The sequence below is a fragment of the Anser brachyrhynchus genome, assembly GCF_964034855.1.
Source record: "Anser brachyrhynchus genome assembly, chromosome: 3".
NCBI classification, from domain to species: domain Eukaryota; kingdom Metazoa; phylum Chordata; class Aves; order Anseriformes; family Anatidae; genus Anser; species Anser brachyrhynchus.
In genome coordinates, this window is record NC_137696.1 from 3496350 (window position 1) to 3517931 (window position 21582).

At 40.8% G+C, this 21582-nt stretch overlaps 1 protein-coding gene across 10 annotated transcripts in view; it reads right to left on the reverse strand.

The window, feature by feature from the left end:
• Positions 1–21582, reverse strand: part of MACROD2 (mono-ADP ribosylhydrolase 2) — an 861442-nt gene that overhangs the window by 269869 nt on the left and 569991 nt on the right. For all 10 annotated transcript variants that reach the window (XM_080587154.1, XM_080587152.1, XM_080587161.1 and 7 more), the window contains one exon: positions 12343–12373. In XM_080587154.1, the coding sequence (XP_080443280.1) occupies positions 12343–12373 (31 nt within the window). The remainder of the gene's footprint in view (positions 1–12342; positions 12374–21582) is intronic.

The following is a 21582-nucleotide window of genomic DNA, read 5'->3' on the forward strand; positions in this document are numbered from 1 at the left end:
TATTGTATTTGGTGCTGTGGAAAATGCAGTACTTGTTCCTTCCTATTGCCTTTTGGGAGGTAGGCTTTATTTTCTTAAAACAGACAAAAATCATCTTAGCTTTATTAAGCAATGCCTGTTTAGCAACTGAATTTTTCTTTTCTCTCATTCCTAAATACAGAAAAACAGAAGACTACAATCAACTAGCAAATAGAGCTCAAAACATTGTTGGCCGTACATATTAATGTTTCTAACAGCACTTGGCTTAAAAAAAAAAAAAAGTAAAAAAGTTCTGGAATCATAATGCTCCGCTGTATTATGTTTACTAGCTACAACAAAAAGAATGGTTAAAAATCTATCAGCAGCATAATGTTCAGCACCTATTATGGACACAAGCATAACTACCTTACGGAAATTAAAGGCATAAGGAAATTATTAATGTTCTGAAGACATAAAACTGCATCAGTTGAAAAGCTATTATGATTGCACTGTCTACAGCTCACAGCCTACATGGGGCAATTTACACTGATAAGCATTCTGTATAAGACTGATACTCACTTTTTTTTTCCAACATTGGGTAATGACCTGGTACATAAAGCTAAAACTATACACTGCACACTCTTCGCTTCTGGAACAGTTGATTTACCCTAATCCTAAAGCTGAAACTGCTTTTTTGTTTTGTTAGGGCCGGGAGGGGGGCTTTTTTCTTTTATTTTCTTGTGTGTTGTGGTGTTTTTTTTGTTTGTTTTTGGTTTTGTCTGTCTTTACGGTTAGGTTCTAAATCTGCCTGTCCTGTATTTTTCTCATGTGCATGTTCAACAGTTCATGCAGTCATCTTCTCTACTTTAGAAATAGTCTTTTGGCCATAAAAACAGAGAAAATCGACATGGAAAACATTCAACCCAGCTGCCAGCTAGACCAATGTGCTGACATCCATACTGGTCTGTGTTTAGCTCAGGGACCTCTGAACCCGTCCCTTCCCGTGCAGGATCAGCATAACATTATTTACATTGAGCAGCACCTTCCCTCAGCAAGTGACCGGCTGAGACCTTTAAGTGCTGCTGGTTTGCTTAGTCGAATTGAGAATTTGGCTTTTGACAGAACAACAGTCACAATATGTGATGAAAGATGATGTTTTCCATACGCAGTGTTAAAAACTCCGTGAAAGTGAGGGTTTAATGTTCTTATTCCTGAGAGAAATGAAAATAGAAGGGGACAGAAAGCCTTCCAGTGCCACGACATAACATACAGTAAATTATTACCTTATAAATAGTATTATGCATTATTTCTGTTACAGGGTTCTTCCAAACATCACAGAGAGAAGAAGCAAAAGAAAAACAAAAAAGTATGCTGCACTGTCCAAAACTAAATTGGAAAATGATAAATACAGTTTATCATCTACTAATATTTAGGAAAGAATGCATTCCACTCTTGTATATAAGTAAAATATGGAAAGGAATAAAAGGAGGCACACAAATTCTTTACAGAACAGATTTTAAAATAGTGTGCTTTCCTAAGTGATTAGAAACTCCTTCAAGAAAAAGATAGCAAAGTCTTATCTGCCAACAAAGAAACAATGAAACAAACAAACAAAAAAACATTATTGGGAAGGTATGATACCAATGACCAGACTTTTTGCCTGCTAAAATCAATGAAATTATAGCCAAAGTGAATTGGGTCAATTAAAAAAAAAAAAAAAAAAAGATAGATCTATTCCTCTAAATGCAATGGACTATTTCACAGCCATTGGAAACCATTATAGCTCTGCAACCAAGGTACACTGACCAACTCTAGTAAGAATTATTCAGCTCTGTTTCTATTTTAGTTACCAGATGAAAACCTAAAATCATAATAGTAGACAGTATAAAGAACATTATTAAGAGTAAGTCTGTTAAATTGGAGTCTTACACTCTAAATATAACCCAAGATGTCATGAATGTATTGCACCAGTCCAATAAAGATATTGTAAGAAAACTAACTAAAACATCTAACAAGTTCTCAGTTTTTTTCAATAGTCGACAATAACTTCAGTTCATTTCAGTTGCTGCTTTTTCCCTTTCCACTTGGAACCACAGAGGTCCTATTCCCTGGGACAGCTTCACAGATGAGTTAGCTTCACTCAGACCTGTTCGCAATAATCATTGCTGTGACAGGCTACTTGCATGGTAGCCGCAACACGTCCACCCCAAACAAGGAGCCATTTCAGTTCTTATGGGATCAGACACAACATCGCTCCACACAATGTAATTCAGGTCGTGCTCTCTCCACCGGTCTCGTAGGCCACTGCACAGTGACTCTTCCTCATCAGGACTAACCCAGGTGATCCTCGTCCCGCCGTGGTGATGGACGAGGTGCCGGGCAGCACTCACTAACCTTTATCACACCCGCCAAACCCTAGCACTGAGCCTGAGCAGTTTGTTTATGGGTGGTGCTGGTGACAGGCACACCAGCTAGTCCCCACGTTCAGCCTAACGGGGTGAATTGAAAGATTAGTCTGTCATGCCAGCATGAGGCCTCATTTTTCTTCTGTGCTACATAGGTCGTCCCCTTCCCGCAGCCTGTATTTGATTGTGATTAATTTGTCAAGCTGGCTATAGCATGGAAATGAAGAAATGGATTGCCAATTACAGTTAGTCTTCTCACAGAATACCTCTCGAACTGGCGCTATTCTGCAGTAGTGACAGCTCAGAAATAAACTGAATTCAGCTCTATCGAGCAGAAACCTGACCCAAAGTGTATTTTAAAGCAGCAGAAGGTGACTTTTCCCATCCTCCTCTAACCAGTCCTTCAAGTAGATGGTTGGCTTCTATCCTGCCTGCCTGGCAGGTACACAAAAAGTCTATCCGCATTTATTTCTGTAGTTACCTTGTTAAGAAGTACTGAACTTCTGACTTAACACTTCAACAAGGTGCACATTTGTTTCTGAACATCTCACCCTGAGTAAGCCTGAAGGGGAATTTAATATGTATACCATTACTGCTCAGTAAACAAAAGCAGCAATGATTCTACTCTGCACAGATGCTCTTAAGAGCATTCAAACTTTCTCCTCAACAGTATTAACAGAAAGGTAATTTTTGACTCTTACTGTGCTTCCTCTGCAGTAAGCCACATATGTTTTCAGTAGCTGTTTAATATTTCATTAACACAGACAACTAGCTTAAATTTAATCTATCAGAATCCTATTATTCATGAAACAGAAAACAATTCCAGAATGAGCTGATTTTTTATTAATAATAATTAATACGGAATTTGAGAAATAATACCTCAGTCCTGACAACGCATGCATGCAATTAATTTTATGCACTGATACAACCTTCAGCAGATTACTGAAGTTGCATAAATTTAAAGCACGTGTACAAATCTAAATTTCTACCACCTTAAAAAATCAGTTTTACGAAAACACTCACTCAAGAAAAATCAGGCCACTGTGATATGTGTTTCCTTCCATTGCTGTAATTAGCTGTATTTTCTACTGTTGTCTTGGGTATCACTTCTTCAGGCAGAAAATATGAGTGAACAAGTTTCCAAGAGTCAATGGCACACTGGCCTTAAACAGGTTTTGAAGACTAAGAGGCAGAACTCCCTCCTAGGCCCATGGTGGTCTGTCAGTACACCACCACCATAAACAGCAATGTTCATCTGACTTTTCTAGCTGTCTTCTGCCTCAGCAGCGGTTGCCCTTTCCAATGATATATAGCAGCATTTCTATCTCACAAAGATGTGGAAATAAAGGACAAGACAGTGGCAGAGACACCTTTGAATTAATTGTCTTTCAAGTACCATGATGAGATGCAAAATAGCAAGTCTGTTTTGATCATCTTTTATTTTGTTTGAAGGGAATGAGAAAGTATCTGTCCTTGCAGAATTTTTTGTTTTTATTTTTTTCATCTTTCACAGGCTACCTAAAAGCCCCAATATTACTGCATACACCTCTTGCACGCTTCTTTAAGTAACTTCCAGACATCAAACATCTGGGAGAACATCTTGGCAGTTCATAGTAAATTTGAGCATATGGTGCCTTTCTGTATTTGCACTGGAGGAGTATTTAGGGTCATCAATGCAGATGAGGACCATTACAATATGTATTACATAAATACACAGTAAGAGAAGCTGCCTGCTATGGAGAACAGAAAATGCGGCAAATAATGGGCAACTCCACAACATTCTGTGGCTAGGCCATGGCATCGCTGACCAGAGTATCACTGTGCACCAGAAATAAGGAAACAATAAGAGCGAGCAAGCTGTTTTCCTCATGTATTAAATACATAACACAGTTACAGAAGTTCAAAAAGATGCAGTTAATACCTTTATGGTAAAACTAATTGATACACATCACACCACAAATATTATTCCTAGTTAGCACTTGTCTTAGGGCTGTTAAAAACTATATAAGGACACACAAGCACAGGCTAGTGTGACTATTCTGTTCTCCTGGAATATGTTTTAAGTCATAAGTGGTATCCAATATTAACTGAATATGCTTAACACTTCATTTCTAAATGCGAGTTAAAACAATTATTCGGTATTAAAGTGGTTGTGGTTGATGGACTAAAAATCTTACCCTAGGCAATTTTTTTTTCTTTTTAATTTTTCTAGCTGCTGAAGTCTATAGTATTTGTGATGTATAACTAAGATTACATACAAGACTAGTCATGCTGCAGTGCACGGGTAAATGAAATCACTGCTCCTATGGCACACCTCAGCTCCCGTGCAAGTTTTCAAACCAAGGAGTAGTTTTACAGATGTCAAGATGATACCTATTCTTCTTTAACTAGATTAATTTCACATGTAGTTCCTCCTTTCAAGGAAGCTCAGTTGCTTCATGAAATTTGACTGAAACCACTAAAATAGCTGTCTTTATTTTCACAATGTGTTTAAAACTCAAAGGTAACGTACTTCACACACAACATACACTGTAAAATTGTGGAAGCCATAAAAAAGATGTTCCAAGAATTGCTAATTTGTCACACTACACTTGATGATTATATAAAAAAATAAATTAAAAAGCTTTGCTATAGCACCTGATGACATCTCACCAAGGAATCTGCAGTAACAGTGAGATTCCTTGATGTGAAGCTCACTTGCCAATGAAGAAAACATAAGCAACTCAGAATCACAGAAAAATAGAGGTTGGAATCACCAGAGCACCTCTGGAGGTCACCTGGTCCAACCTTCTGTCCAAGCAGGAGAAATAACAAACTTAGATGAGGTTACTCAGAACCTCAGGGAATCCCAAGGGTGCGCAGCACTGTCTTTGCTTCTCGAGATGAAAAATATATGTAGAAATAGCCGCAAATAGCAACATACACACTTTGCTGATTGATTTAATTGTCTAAATAGGCATCCAAATAATTATACTAGTTGCTAGTAGTCTCAAAACTCTTTGAGGTAATGAATTTTAAGTTACATCAGGCGACTACATTTCCTTTTATGCGCTTAAAGCTAAATAAAGTGAAAATTGATAATTTTAAACGTGGGCATCCTTCAGCTATTTGCTGCTTCTCTGATTCTGTGGTATATTCCACACTCATTAAAGCCAGTGCAGACAATGGAATTCATGAATGGATTAGGCTCCAAGTTTTTTTCTGGGGAGAAGGGGCAAGATTACGTCAAGGAAAAAAATGATACTGATAATTGGGCCTTTTACCAAGAGCTATTTTATACTGCATATATCACGTTAATGTAAAGTCTCTGGAACAAGGTCCATACTTTTTTTTTTCCTTACTTAAATTCATATGTTAATAAATTGGCTTCAAAGAAGCCTTGGCTTTTCCTGATTGTAAAGCCATAGAACACACATACGATGGATGACCTTGTTGACATTGGCCAGGAAAATTTACAAGAGGACATTAAGTGATGTTATTGGTGTACAGTGACACAGCAGTTCAATTTTTGTCATGGTAGTTGAGACAGTCTTAATTCTTTGAATGGAAAACTACGAATACCAGAACAAGTATTACATCTGACCAGCTGAAGCCCTGGTTCTGTTATCAGCAGTATGTTTTCTGGACATTACAAATCTCTTCCAGCTTTTTTATATGTCGCAGAATAGCTTGCCTGGGAAAAAATGAAAACGTGGCAGAAAAATGAGGAAAAGCAAGTGCAGTCTGGTTTTGATGCCTTTGGAGACGTCACTGGCTTTTCCTCACCAGTCTGTAATACCTGTACAGGTCATTGCAAAAGACACTACCTATGAGTTACAGCCATGCTAGGAACTTCAAGGTATAAGCCACTATGAAACAAGAGCAAGAGAGCACAAAAACAACTGTTTCCGTGAAGTTGCAAGATTGAAGTGAGCAATTAACATATACAAATATAAAATCAGAGCAGTAAATATAACAAAGAAGCCAGACCTCCCAGACTTTACAAAGCCTTAAGTTCTTTATGCTTCTACCATTTTTAAAAGAGAAGCAACTACATTGGAACTTTACCTATCTCTTCCTAAAAAGAAAAGGGGAAAAAAAAATAACTATACCAGAAGGTAATTGAGGAAAGAGTATTGAGTGTTCAGTCTAAGCTTTTGAATTTATTTTTTATTATGGATGGTATCTAAACAGTATTTTAATGAAGGTTAGTATTCGTCCTCTAAGATTCAGGTGAAACGCTTTAAGTCGGACAGTCAGCAAGAACTTCAGAATAGATAAATTTCAGGATAGCCTTACTACAATATCCACAAAATGCCAATTTCCACAGAAAAAGAGAGCTTATTAAGCCTCTCTTTTGGAATCAAGTTTGAGCTTCTCCTTTCTAAGTATGTCAAGTGAATGTTAATTTTAGACTGCTAAGAGCTCATTGATTTACACTTTCCAGTAATCATTTTTTAGTATTTAAAATATGGGAAAAGACCGATTAGTATCACGGACACTACACTGTCTGAAATAAGAACACTGTTAAATAATGTATGCAACAAATTTTTATACAAGCAGTAATTAGATTTCTAGGATTACTTGAATATTATAATAGTCATTTCATAGCTGCTCCTATTATTAATTTTAATAATAGTCTCATTTAACTGGCAATCAGTCCCAAAAGAAGCAACAAAAAATGAGTTATCATACATCTTCATTTTCACTAAAATATTACATTACAGAAATTATGGAGTAAATAACAAAATGCAATTAACTTCCCAATGAGTTACAGCAAATGACTGTTAAAACCACGCTGTGGTGTCAAATATTTGACGCAGTCTGGGCTGAGGGATGAGGAGCTGCTGATCAGGTTAAGAAAATGTTTTAGTAATAGGGAAGATTCCTCTTAATGGAACGTTTCCTTATGCGACCTACTGGATTCTTCCCCTCCCCCATCAGAGAATTTATATTATAATATCCATTTTCCTAGGTCACCACTACTGACAGCACAATATTCAAATGCTGATCACCACGTACAACGTCAGGCCATTAGGATGGCTACAAGGACTCAGAGCATCAGACTGCAGATGAATACCAGGCTGCTTCACGGTTACCATTATACCACGTGCATTATTTGTGCATAGCGGCTCTGAAAATTTTGAAGCTAACTCCTCCTTTGGAAAGACAACACTACAACCCTTATTAGAATTGCTCATTAAAGAAATAGATCTCTTAGGAACAAAATGCCAACAGAAAATGAGGAGAAACAGATGGGAAAGATAGAAATAGATTGCCTCAACCTTTAGCCCGGTGTCAGAAATTCGTTCTGCCTTTGAAAACATTTGGTTTAGTCTTCTGACTCAGATTTTCAGAGGGCTTTCATAATCCTTCGGTGGTGCACCTATCGGTTAATCCCTTGTTACACTCTATCTCAGATCACCTCACAGCGAGAAGAGCTGATGGACACGCTCCCAGCCCTGTGTAGATTGCTAGGATGAATTGTTCTTCGGGTACAGAGGACGCTGTGCTGGAGGTCAGGACAGCTGTGTGACAAGCTGGCACTGCACCGAGGGACCTCTCTCCGCAGATGGAGACAAGGCAGAGTGGAGGATATGTGATACCTCCCTGCCTCCTGCCTTGAGACTGTATTATATACACACTGCACACTTTATTTCACTCCTCCCTCCCCCCCCCCCCCCCCGCTTCTTTTTCCCTCCTTGCTTTCCATGTCTGCGTTTCAGACTCTCCTGCAGCAACACATAATAAATTTAACCTTGCAATGTTTTGCCATGACCAGGCCAAAAGCTACAAGTAAGCTTAAGTGGCCTGATTCTAAAAGAAATAAGTCTTACTCCAATGTAATAAGGGTGTTTAAAATGTGGTGAACCTGAGCATTCCCACTGCCTACATCACTGCAGACCCGTTCTACACTTTCATGGCTTTTAGACATTTTCCCTTTTCCTCTCTACATTTAAAAAAAATTCAAATCAGCATTCACACCAAAATCTGAGAACTGCCATTATCTTTTTTCTCAGAAAGGTTAGATGATACCTTGATGAAAGTCAAGCTAAGGTAAAATATACAGTTACACTGATGTAGAGACGAAAAGAAATACCAGCTGAAGATTTCTCTTCTTATTGTCTTTCTTCCCCTCTTTCCTTTTTTCCTTCCCTAAGTTTAAAATAACATTTAAATTCTTGCCTATGTTGCCAGAGAGCAGCTTACGTTGCCAAAATAAGTATCTAGGAACAGAAGCCAAAGCCTGTATTACTGTAAAATAACAGAAAGAGGTAACAAATAAGGTGTGCATAGACCATAACATCCCCAAATCCTTCCATATGTAGTCCAGCCCATAATGATCTCTCAACAGAGCATGTGACAAAGCATGAAAATTCCTGTCTTCTCATATCCATCTGCAAAGCCTTGTTTTAATTTTGCAGCTCATAAGATTTGTAGCACCATATCAGACATCCCTGTTCACTTTGCAGGCTGCAAACACTATAACTTGTGGATAGCTTCTTAAAGACATGATAATGACTTGCCCTTCCATAAAAACTACCCAAGGAAGTCACTTTCTTTCTTTCTTTTTTTTTTTTTTAATCTTCTGTCAGTACCTCAGATATAACAAGGTGGTAATGATGGGGAAAGTGGATGTGTAAATAGTCATCACTGTGTATAAAGTGAAAATCAGACACAATACAGCCTAAAATAACTCTTTTTACCCTCTGGACTACAAGTTTGTCTGTGAATTTATTTTTATCACCTTTATTATTTTTTTAATAGCAAAATTTCTTTGAAAAAAGAGAAGAGACAAAACATAAGAATATCCCTAAAAACGAAACAGGCCTTCATAAAGCTGCAACAATGCTAACCTTGTGCTCCTGGCTCAAGGCTGAGAATTATTGAACTGCGGCTCTGCCACTTGCTGCCCCAGTACAGGGCAATCCCTAACGACACGGGAGCGAGTACAAGTCCTCTGTACTCCCGGAGCAGTTTTATTTATGAAACTTCATGCTCTTGTTATAAAGGAAAGCATTTATTGCAACAGAAAGGAGTAACCCAGGGATCCATGGGGACATGAGGCTTCATAACCTTTGCTTTCTTAGACTGATTATCAGTTTAGAGGCATATTAGAGCTGACAGGGATCTCTTAGGAAAAGATAACACTATTTTTTTCTCCAAAGCGTCTGTGGGTAGACCCATACTTTTTCTGCAGACCTTACAAACGTTCAGTATCGGTTGCTTCTACCTCATTTTTTAAAGATTTAATCCCTCATTTGAAGCTATCAGACTTTTAAAGCAAAGATCCCTCATGAGTGAAACTTTTGCCAGCGCTCTTTAAATAGGAGCACATTAAAAGCAAAGTTTTCACTCCTGGCACAGCGCCCTAGTGGCAAATGGCCTTCCCAGGGCTCTAACTCGTCCAGGCTGGAACCTCCCCAGTGCTGCGGGTGGAGGCGGGGATCGTGGAAGTGTTTGGAGAGGAAAGGCAGACCTTTCCTCCGCCCAACACCCTCTCATGAAAAGCAATCTGCCCTTGGCCGAAACCTCTGAAAGAGGCTTGCTTTCTTCTTCCCAGCTTCCTTTTTATGGGAAAAAGGGAGTGATCAGCAGTGATGCGAACAGGAAAGGACTGCTCTCCAGAGAAGTGTGACTACTTTCATCTAATGATAATAGAGAAGACAAGCAATGTAGGCATTTACAAGAATTTGGAGCAAAATGCAATCCAGATTCTTCAACTGCATCCACTCAATCTCTTGCGAATTTGTCCCCTTCCGCGGGGAGGTGAAACTCAGTTATCAGCCCAGGGTTTCTGCATGGACGGCACTTGTTCATCTGGATCTGAGGTGGGAAATCAGGGCTGTATGTTCCTTCACCAGCACTTTACTGGGGTAGTCCAGCATTAATTGTACGATTCATGAAGCATTACTCATCAGCTAGAGCACCCAGAATGAAACTGATCTACTTGCTTGTCTAGACACTGACATTATCTAAAGGAATGTGTATGGATAGAAGGGAGAAAAAACAAAAAACAGAAAGATGAAAGCATACCTTTGTGTGTTTGGGGTGTACCTTACACCTCAAGCACAACGTATAGCACAGTTTTAGCACTGCAACTTCTGTCAAACATTCTTGAAAATACTGGCACCTGAAGCCTGATACAGGGTTGCCCATTTAATTGCTACACCAGCACCCAGTACGTTTGGGAGTCTGGAAAGAAGATTCTTCCTTCTCTCCCCTCCCCCCCCCCGATAAGTATTTTTTCACTGAGGAATAGAAGTTATTTGTTGAAAAGTAAAAAAGCAAAATCAAATTAGAGGTTAAAAAAAAAAGCTATACAAAAAACATCATCAAAAAAACAGAATATTTTACAAGAAATATGCCTCAATTCTCCTAACAAAGGTGAAAACAGCAACCAATTATTCGAACAGCATCTGCCACACTAGCGATGTTTCAGTGATGTCACAGCGTACCAGTTAAAAGCCAATGCTAACTAAGAGAAGCATCCATTATCCCAGGAAATTAAAATCTAGATTCCTACTGGAGATCCAGCATCCTTTATCAACTTCAGGTAACCATATTCCTCACCTGCTGGGACCTTTTCTATTAACTAGGCCAATTATACAATGAAATTGCTATTATATGCAAGTTCCAACCACCAGTAATTTCCATATATTGACACCATGTCTTGCCTATTTTTGTGAAATAATAAAAACGTGTCTGTGGGGAGATTTAGAGATCAAGGCTTAAGTCAGGAAGTCAAGAACTAAAATACAGAACCTTCCCTGAAAGTTCAAGAGTTGGACCTGGGCTGCAGGCTAAGACAGAGCTGTCTCTGAAGCCAGATTCATTTTCAGTGACTTCTGGTGTTTGCCGGAATGGCATCCGCATGTTTTCTGCACTAACAAAGGTGTAGGTTCAAGTGGCAAAAAATACGCCAAAGTAATTTATTATGCCCTCTGAAGCCTAATTCACATTTACAGCCAAACAATCAATTTTAAATAACACCTTCTCCAAGTATTTCTTGAAAAAGCAACCCTAAATACTCCTGTCACTTTGTTTTTAGTATTTTGCCAGCATCCACAATACCTGATTAAAGCTGAAATTAATTTAACTAAAAACTACTAGATGTTATTTTCACATAGCAGCTATATCATACTATGGTGATACACAATGACTACATTTTTTTTATTGCTTAGATTTTTTTCTCTAAAATCCCCAAACTGTAGAAGTAACCTAACCTATTATCACTTGTACGTGCTCAGTGAAGCTAAATGAGAGAAAAAAATCACAGCCCACGTGATTTTTTGTGACAAAATACTATTATCCCCTGGTGAATTTGCACATCCTTTCACAGATTTCTCCATATATATTTCCCAATATGGAACAGTGCATCTTTTTCCTCCTTTAAATGTCATGCCCACTTCTTCCACAGTGCCAGTCAAAAAGCAGCTGCCTATGAGTGGTGGATTACCTTGAAACTACAACAGAGCAAGTGATTAACTTTTATCATATCCTTTTCCCTCCATATCTTCAGACAGTATTAATTTGGGTGTAAATTAGTAAGCTAAACTTGTGGAAGCACAACTCCAGGGAACTAAATTTCACGTTATTCTAGCAAGTTTGCTTAAGGAAAATGCACCTTCTCCCCCAGCCTTGGACACTGCAGAGCCTTGCTTGCTTGCCTGCCTTTTGGATAGAAAACTTTGTCAAAACAGCGTTTTTCCAGTGTTGAAGACACAAGCAGTGTGTTTAAGAGCTACCAGAGCTACAGGAGTGTAATCCAGTCATGGGCCCCGGCTGGCAGGCTCCTCAGGGCTGCACGACAGCATCCATTTAACAGCACGCTAGTATCCAGTCACAGTCAAAGGCTTTGGGTCTCTTATTTAACACAGTATAAGTAGATTCGCAGGTCAAAACGACTGACAAGACATCTGATATGAAACACCCCTGGTTAAACAACTAATAATAGCAATAAAAACAAGTAATAAGTGACACCTAAGGTCTTACTTACCATAAATTCCCGTTGAAATGCAGGGGAATGCCTGTAAAACAAATGAAAGAACAAACATCAGTGGGATTTCTGTTTTCTGAACTTTTTATCAAAAACTGAGTATATTTTTAAGTGCCTGTTTTTCAACACCCAGCAATTATATATTGGAGACTTCACTGTTACAGCATTCACTCCACAGGCATTTTCATGTCATTATATGAAACATATTCCATATGTTTTCCTTGCTGCTAAGTTAATAAAGCCATATTCTTTTTCTCATCTCAAGCTATCAGCAACATTTGAACCAAGAATCATTATTAAAACTCCCTTTTGAGCTAAAAATTATCACCATGAGCTGAAAATCAATGCCATGAGCTAGTACGGTAGAAGAAAGTTGTATTCTTTGGATAGAGTTAGACCACGTTTCTTCAGTGGTGAAGTAACCTTGGCCAGCTTAAACCCTGCCCTCCCCTGCCTCTTGGCCACGACCTGGTTTACTACAACCTCCCCTTTCATTTCAGAGCCTCTTTTTTCACCTCGGTTCTTTCAGCCTCAAGGTATATGATGCTACCCAACATACAGTTTCACTGGTACAGGTCAGGTGTGCCAACCGGTACAGAGAGAAGAATCAGAAAGTGATGGGCAAAAAGAAATTTTGGGGGCCAGCTTGGACACCAAAGAAAACGTATCATGCAGCAAAAAATCATTACGTACATTGTGCTATAAAGAGCAGCAATTTACATTTCTCCTAACTGTAAGCCTTGTCTAGAGATTTGCATTTCCAAGAGTCAGACTCAGCCTTCCACCAGAAGAAACCCAAGCTGTACTAGTGACATGGTTTCACCAGAGAGACAATTTTCTTTGTGTGCCACTGATATGTGATATCACCTTTGCCTCCCACCTCCGGACTGACAGCAAACACAGCTCCAAGGTATAAGAGCACCTGGAACAGGAGTCTCAAATATCCACCCTCAGGCTTGCTCCAGATCCCCTGGCGATGAGTCATCATACAAAAGAAAGGAATTCTTCTTTACTTAATCACACAGGAAAACATTATTCAACGCTAATGCTTGCTTTATATTTAACCAGGGAATTAATTAGGGAATGGTGATTAAGAAAGGAGAGGTCTAATGGAAAGAATACAGCCTTCCCCTCCCCTCTGAAAATACTTAAGTAAAATAAAGTGGGGAAGAATTATAGTCTCACTCCTTCTCACAACCACGACGACTTACATCCTGAAAAATACTTAGCTTTGTAGTTTGTACCCAATAAATCAGCCCTTTAAGGAAATGAGGAATGGAATAGAAAAAAAAACGCATATGGTTACAGAGCTCAGGCTGAGGTGGCAATGGGCACTCCAGCAATGAGAGACAAAAATGATGATTTTGTCCAGTTTGGCAAGAGATTTCAAAATTCACCAGCACTGAAGTCCCACGTGCTGAGAGAAAATTGCTCCAAACAAGTGCTTTGCTCTCCATTTTTTTTGCACAACTCAAGTAATGCACATGCTTTAGATACTCCTACCAGTCAAAGGGAACGAGAAAGGGAGGGTTCAAGTTCCTGCTCTTGCACCATACCTGACTCTGGGCACAGGGAAACAGCTCTCCAGCACCTCTGAAGTCCCATCAGCCCCACAGCTCCTTGGGCTGCACCACACAGGGATGCAGCACCACCAATTCAAATACGCATGCGGATGCACAGCCACTGTTGTTGGGGCCATGGGGCCACCAGCATGCACTGGTGAGACTTCAGAGAACAACTGAGGTTGGAAGGGACCTCTGGAGGCCACCAGGTCCAACCCCTGCTCCAGAAGGGCCACCTACAACCGGCACCCAGCTGCAGTGTCCTCTGGGGCCCCTGGAGCTGAGTGCTGAAGGGGAAGCCCGCAGACTGCAGGTGACTGGGCTTCCTTTTGAGCTCTGCTCAGGGGAAAGGAGATTAAGCAGAGTTGCATTTTTGGCATTGCATGACAGACGCTTATCGCATTTCCCCGTCTTCCTTCACAGAATATACTGCTCTGAGGCTGTTTAGCAAGCTTTAGCTAGCAATTTGTGCTGTGCATGTTTCTTAATACCTATTTTAAAATTACCGTGTAGATGCATCATAATCATTACCTTGCTTTCAGTTTCTATCGTGTACCTTAAATATATGTGAGAGAAGCTAAAAGATTGTGTAAAATCCTATCAAGTGCCTTCCAAATACCAGCCTGTGCCATAACTTAGGTGAACTCTGCCCTCTCCCTCATTGAGAGATGATCATCGCATATAACCAGCAGATGTAATTTCGTAAAATATGACAGCGCTTTTATTCATTCAAGAAAGGCCCGTGCCTCAGATCGCATATCAACTATGTTTCCTCTTGGCTCCTAGGGAGACAATTTAGTCTAGATGCCAGGTTGAAATTACTGGCAGAGCAGTAATGGGGAACTCACAGCATGGATATCAACATACTACAATATTTGGCTGATGGACAAAAGATGTTAAGGTTTCTAACCTTTTCTGTGCATAATATCTTAATTATATATTTGATTTCAATAAAAAATCCAATTTCACAGTAGGAAACGTTCATTCCTATTACCACAATAAAATGTTCCTCATCTTAATTTGTTGCCAGTAACTGCTATTTATTGACTAACCTTTAATTTCTTTACTACTGAAATAGTGTTTGCTTTACTTGGGGGCTAATAAGCAATGCTACCCTGACAGCACTCAAAACGGATTCAGCTCTGGAGTAAAACACAAGTAATAATGGCAAGAGCTTCCTACTCTGCTGCTGCCATCATCTAGAGAAAGAGGCCAAATTAAATCAGCTGCGTGAATACTGCAAGACTGAAATTGATTTAATTCCTGTAGGAGAGGATGTGGGCACTCAGCCTCTGGTACTTTCTAATCTAATGTTTCTTTACTAAAGCTACAGCTAGCAGCACTAATTAGGCTGAAACATAATGCAGTTTCATGAGGAAAATCTACAATAGTCACCATGTGGAGGTTAAGTTGGACTCTCAGACATTTAAGTGAGAGAGACCTGGGTATTTAAATACTTAAGGGCTTGTCTACAACAAGGGGTACTAGCTCACACTGAGCCGCAATGTATTAACTGTTATACCTTAGATGTACACAATCGCCACGTCTACATGAGCAGATACCTCCCACTGCAGGCCTAATAATTGCTTCCACAGAGCAAGAACTTTCTTTAAATTAAGTGCTCAGCGTTCTGCTTGGGCATCCCAGGGTCATTTCTGCCACAACAGAGCTCCATACGAGGTAAATACGTTTCTCCCAGGACACACACAGCAGACAAAAATAATATCAAAGACAAACTGAGCTTTCTCTGATTTCAGTGCATCACCTCACAAAGTGCACTAACTAACATTCATCTTTGAGAGTCATTTCTTCATGCAGAATCCTTCATTACCGGATCTTCACAAATAACTCATGACATTTTTTAAGAAGTCCTTGTTTTTACCAACATTGCAGGTAGAAACGTGTTTCTTTTTAATATGTAGTTGTTCAGTGAAGTCAAAATTTCTCAATATCTCTGTGCTGAAGATAGCTAACTGTTACACAAAACACCAACACAAGCTTCTCCAACAAGTTCAAGGCAATAAACATTCCCTCAGATGGAAAAAAATGTTTGGCCTTACACTTTTTACTTGGGACTTTTTTCTTGGCCAGTCTCCTTGCTAGCTGGGGCCTACGACAGCACTGCAGAAAACCCTCCACCTGAGCCTGGGGACATTCAAACATTACTGTTCTCAGCATAGCAGCCTGGAGGAGCAGAAGGGGACAGTAAACAAAGCAAAGTCACCCCATGTATCCTGAGCAATCTGGGAACTGAGCTTACAGACATTTTGCTGGCAGAGGTGCAGGTAACCAACGGCGGGTAAAGGTGTATTCAGCAAGCAGCTTTCTCCTTTGCCATCTCTAGAAGCTGCATCTTCACCTTCCTCTTCTTTTCCACAATCTGAAGTAGCAGCCAGCCTTTGCTCGATTAATGTGATGCCTTCCTGTATCAGCTCAAGCTGGGTTTCTTCCCTTCCCCTCCCACCTTCCCCCAGAGCCTTGCGAAGCCTCACGTGCTCCTGATCTGCCTGCTTTTATCCCCTTGAGACACTGCTAGGAGTTATCCACTCAGAGCCTCTCTTCTGAACCTCCTCCCCTTCCCCCCTGCCCTTTTTTTTTTTTCCAGCAAGTGGGAGGTTGGCCTGGGTTTTGGCTTTGAGCACTGCACCAGTGCAATTTTATTCTCCACAGTGGCCAAGAAAATGATATGCAGCCTGTTTTTTATGGACCAAACATAATTAAACTTACCTTACACTTTGAAATATTGTCCCTACAGAGTCTTTACAATTGTGGAAGCACTAACATCCAATGCCAAAGAGACCCGAAGCTTCAAAAACCTAAGTGACAAAACGCTTGCCATGTCTGAAACATGCCTGAATCCTGGCTTCAACAGGAGGAGGATGCCCCATCCTGCCACTCAGAGGACCTGACCCCAAGCTCAGCCAACCTGTGCTCTAATTTCCTCAAAGGGCTTCTTTATTAATAAATAGTAATAATAAGTTGGACCCAAGTTTTTGTCTTCCAGATTCCTTCATTTATACCAAAATATTAGAGTAAGATAAGCTCCTCTGTGTAGTACACATTCTTGTCTTAAAAGGAGCATGGCAAGCACCTTTGCTAGATTGTTTGTTATATGGTTGGTGATTGCCTCATGAGCTGAAGTGGCAGAGGAGTGGGCAGAGAGAAAATTGCTTGTTTATGAGGAGCCCTGACAACACTGCTCTGCCGTGATTCACTAGGGTGAATGCCAGAGGGACTCTGCAGAAGCAAAGCAGAGGATTGCAAAGGAAAGCTGCCTATGCTACAACAAGCTCTGCTGCATAGATTTAAAGTAGTAATATGGGACTTTTCACACCTTAAGTTCCCATGTGTATTATAAAAGAGTTCACTCTAAATATAGTATTTGTAATAACTTCATAGAACATCACAGATTAATAATGCTCTTGTTTCCTTGTCACTTATCTACCTCTATAACACTTCCTGTGCACCTAAAAAAATGCATTTACTGCCTAAATCCTATGCTTTCTACCAGAAAAAAAAAATGTCTAGATAGGATACTATGAATATCCTTCGACACACAACCCCAAAGAGCTGTTGCATATGCATCACAGCATTACAAAGTGCTGTTACCAGGACTATGGCACAGTACTATGAAAGCTAAACCACAACGTAAACTAATTTAAAGGATATCAATCATTTGAGGAATTAATCATTTATATTCACTACAAGATTTTATGATTCAAATGTAGTAGGTGGTGAAGAGATATGTGTGTGGGGGGGTGAATATAGCATAACACATTTATAATTCAGAGCACTTGGTCAGGGTGCCACAAAGGCAGGGAGTGTACAGGACCTCAGCCAGGAAATGCAAGGATGGAAAAGAGCTCTGCATGGCTGGACATAAGGCTGTTCTTCATGTTCCTTTTTTGGCTGGCAAAGTGTAGTTCCTACCCCCCCTAAGTATTGCTGACATTTAGGGATGAATTGTGGTTGCAGAGCTGGACTATGAAGTGGCAGAGAAAGCACGGTCCTGGATGAACTTAGAGAAAACCTTTCCATTCTTTCAGAGGCAGCAAATGACATTTAAGCCACCAGTTGGCATGTGCTCCAAACCCAGTACAATCCTTATTTTGGATGCACAAGCAGAGGGACTGAAAACTGGAAACCCCGCAAGCTCATCCGTACTCATCATGGCAGTGTCCCCCTGGACAGCTAGCACGCACAAGCCTACCATCAGGCATGCACAGGGTACCACCTACCTGCTGCAGCCCACTCCCCCCAGTATTTCAGTGTCACAATAACACCCAGTACACCTTCTTTTGATTAAACAGCAGAGACCTTGACTCTGGTTTATATCCTTAGCTTGGCTTTCTGGTAAAATGCTTACAGCTACTTGTTTTAGGGGTTAGGAACCGATGAGCATGCAAGGCTAGACCTTGCCTGGTCTCCCTTTTACAACGACTATGAATACATCCCTGCCACAACCGTATTTCCCAAGGGCTCTGGAGAGGACAAAGAAACTCAAATTGCACACAGCCATACTGCAATGCTGACAGCTCTCTTGTGCAGACACTGACTTGTGGTATGCAACTTCACAGGGCATCCATCACCTGTGCCCACAGTTCGACAGGAGGATGATCTATAGAGCTCCAGGACAGCGCGAGGGATGTAACCATGCTAGCTGGTCAGCTCATCAGGCAATGAGAGTTAACAACAGAACCACTGCTCCTTTCCCCTTGCCATGATCAGTCTGCCCCTACTTAACTTTTCCAAGTCTAAACAGTCTGAATCCAGTTGTACCATCATTTTCCAGTGAGCATCAACTAGCTTCAGCATCAGCCACACTGCCACTCCTGTTGGACAGCCAAAGCTCCTTTGAAAATGAGTGCCTTAAATGCTCTTCAGGATTCCATACTCCATAAAATCACATAACTCCAAAAAGCACCTAAATCTAGAAACTTCAAGGCCTCTTGTATCACAGTATCACAGATTTCTAGGTTGGAAGAGACCTCAAGATCATCGAGTCCAACCTCCAACCTAACACTAAGTACTCCACTAAACCATATCGCTAAGCTCTACATCTAAACGTCTTTTAAAGACCTCCAGGGATGGTGACTCCACCACCTCCCTGGGCAGCCCGTTCCAATGCTTAATAACCCTTTCGGTAAAGAAGTACTTCCTAACATCCAACCTAAACCTCCCCTGGCGCAACTTTAGCCCATTCCCCCTCGTCCTGTCACCAGGCACGTAGGAGAACAGACCAACCCCCACCTCTCTACAGCCTCCTTTAAGGTAACTGTAGAGAGCGATAAGGTCGCCCCTGAGCCTCCTCTTCTCCAGGCTGAACAAGCCCAGCTCCCTCAGCCGCTCCTCGTAAGACTTGTTCTCCAGACCCCTCACAAGCTTGGTCGCCCTTCTCTGGACTCGCTCGAGCACGTCCATGTCCTTCCTGTAGCGAGGGGCCCAAAACTGAACACAGTACTCGAGGTGCGGCCTCACCAGAGCCGAGTACAGGGGCACAATCACTTCCCTAGACCTGCTGGCCACACTGCTTCTTATACAGGCCAGGATGCTGTTGGCCTTCTTGGCCACCTGGGCACACTGCTGGCTCATATTCAGCCGACTATCAACCAATACTCCCAGGTCCTTCTCGGCCAGGCAGCTTTCCAGCCACTCATCTCCCAGCCTGTAGCTCTGCTTGGGGTTGTTGCGCCCCAGGTGCAGGACCCGGCACTTGGCCTTGTTGAACTTCATACAGTTGACCTCAGCCCATCGCTCCAGCCTATCCAGATCCTCCTGCAGAGCCTTCCTGCCCTCGAGCAGATCGACACACGCACTTAGCTTGGTGTCATCTGCAAACTTACTGAGGGTGCACTGGACGCTCTCATCCAGATCATCGATAAAGATATTAAAGAGGACCGGCCCCAGTACCGAGCCCTGGGGGACACCACTAGTGACCGGCCTCCAACCAGATTTGACTCCATTCACCACAACTCTCTGGGCCCGGCCATCCAGCCAGTTTCTAACCCAGCGAAGCGTACGCCAGTCCAAGCCCCGAGCAGCCAGTTTCTTGAGGAGAATGTTGTGGGGAACTGTGTCAAAAGCCTTACTGAGGTCAAGGTAAACCACATCCACAGCCTTTCCCTCATCCACCAAGCGCGTCACTTGGTCATAGAAGGAGATCAGGTTCGTCAAGCAGGACCTGCCTTTCATAAACCCATGCTGACTGGGCCTGATCGCCTGGTTGCCCTGCAAGTGCCGCGTGATGACCCTCAAGATAATCTGCTCCATGAGCTTTCCTGGCACTGAGGTCAAACTGACAGGCCTATAGTTCCCCGAACTCTCTTGTACCTACTAAGCTGCACAAATTATTCACAGGGTAAATACACACATATTTAAGATAGCAGTAACATCAAGCATTGAGAGTCAGGTTTCCACTAGTTTTAATAGAAGGATTAAATTTGTAAACCAAACCATTTCACAAGCCACTAATTATAACACTATTCGGTCGCCTTTTAAAAACCCTTATGTTACTATTTGGAAAAAAATAGAAAAACTTATGTTATTTCCCAGTCTTAATCTCCAGTCATAAATTCTATAGTTGTCATAATTCTGAACTGTAATTTAATGAACAACAAATTTTGCAAATTACTATCATTCAGAGAAGACCTATTAACAAAACTCTAATGCAGTTTCCTATACTGAAAATGAAGAGAAGAAATTAAGTGGAAGAACTGAATATGAGAACGTTTAAACTCAGTTTTCATTACAGACCATATTAGCATGTTTATTAATCTGTCTTTAAAGAACACAAAAGTAATCATTGCCTCAAAAAAAAATTGAAATGTTCCTTTGAATACGGCAGATCACTTTTAAACTTCCACGGCTTTCATACGAGCTTCCTCATTCACAGAGGAAATATCCTCAAAGGTTAGTGATAACTGAGAGAAGATGCTTGTCAAGGAAACAGAGCTGAAGTTCAGATCCAGTCCCAACGTGAATCATCCTCTCTGTACCAGGTATCTAAATTCTTCTATGCGCCTCCATTTACCAAAATGTAAGTCAATATCACACAATCAAAGTACACCTGGCTTAGATAATGATACATGGCAGTGATTAAAATCTAACAGCTGGATTGCAAATGTTTATTGATAGATGGGACCTGTCCCAAAACTACTGAAAGCTGACTGAAGGGCTCCTACTTAGTAAAAATGATTTGCAACAAGCATGTAGAGAGCTTCACCATAACTCAGGAGATCACAGAAATCCACAACAGTGTTTGAGTTTTTCCAAGATCACCACAAGTTTCTACTGACCCTACTCAGACTGCTCCATACAAATATTCACCACAAACATAGGCTGCATGAAAAGCTACGGTCTATTTATACAAAAGCACAGTTGCTGAAAGAGGCCACCTGAGAGGCTAAACAGGCCGAAAGAACACCTTTAATGTTTCCTGTAAACAAGACCAGGAGGCTGTGGGGGAGGATTTTCCTTTGATGACCTGTTTGCCACAAAAGCAGCAATGCAAACCAAGTGACAATTTTGTTTATTTTTTTTACTTAAATAATTGCAAACCTCAACCAAAGAACATTCAGTCAACAGTGAGAATGTGGGAAAAAAACAACAGAGGAGCCACCATGAAAATTTACAAATGATTTTTAGCAGCTGTGTATTCTAACTTTATATGAATTTAAAA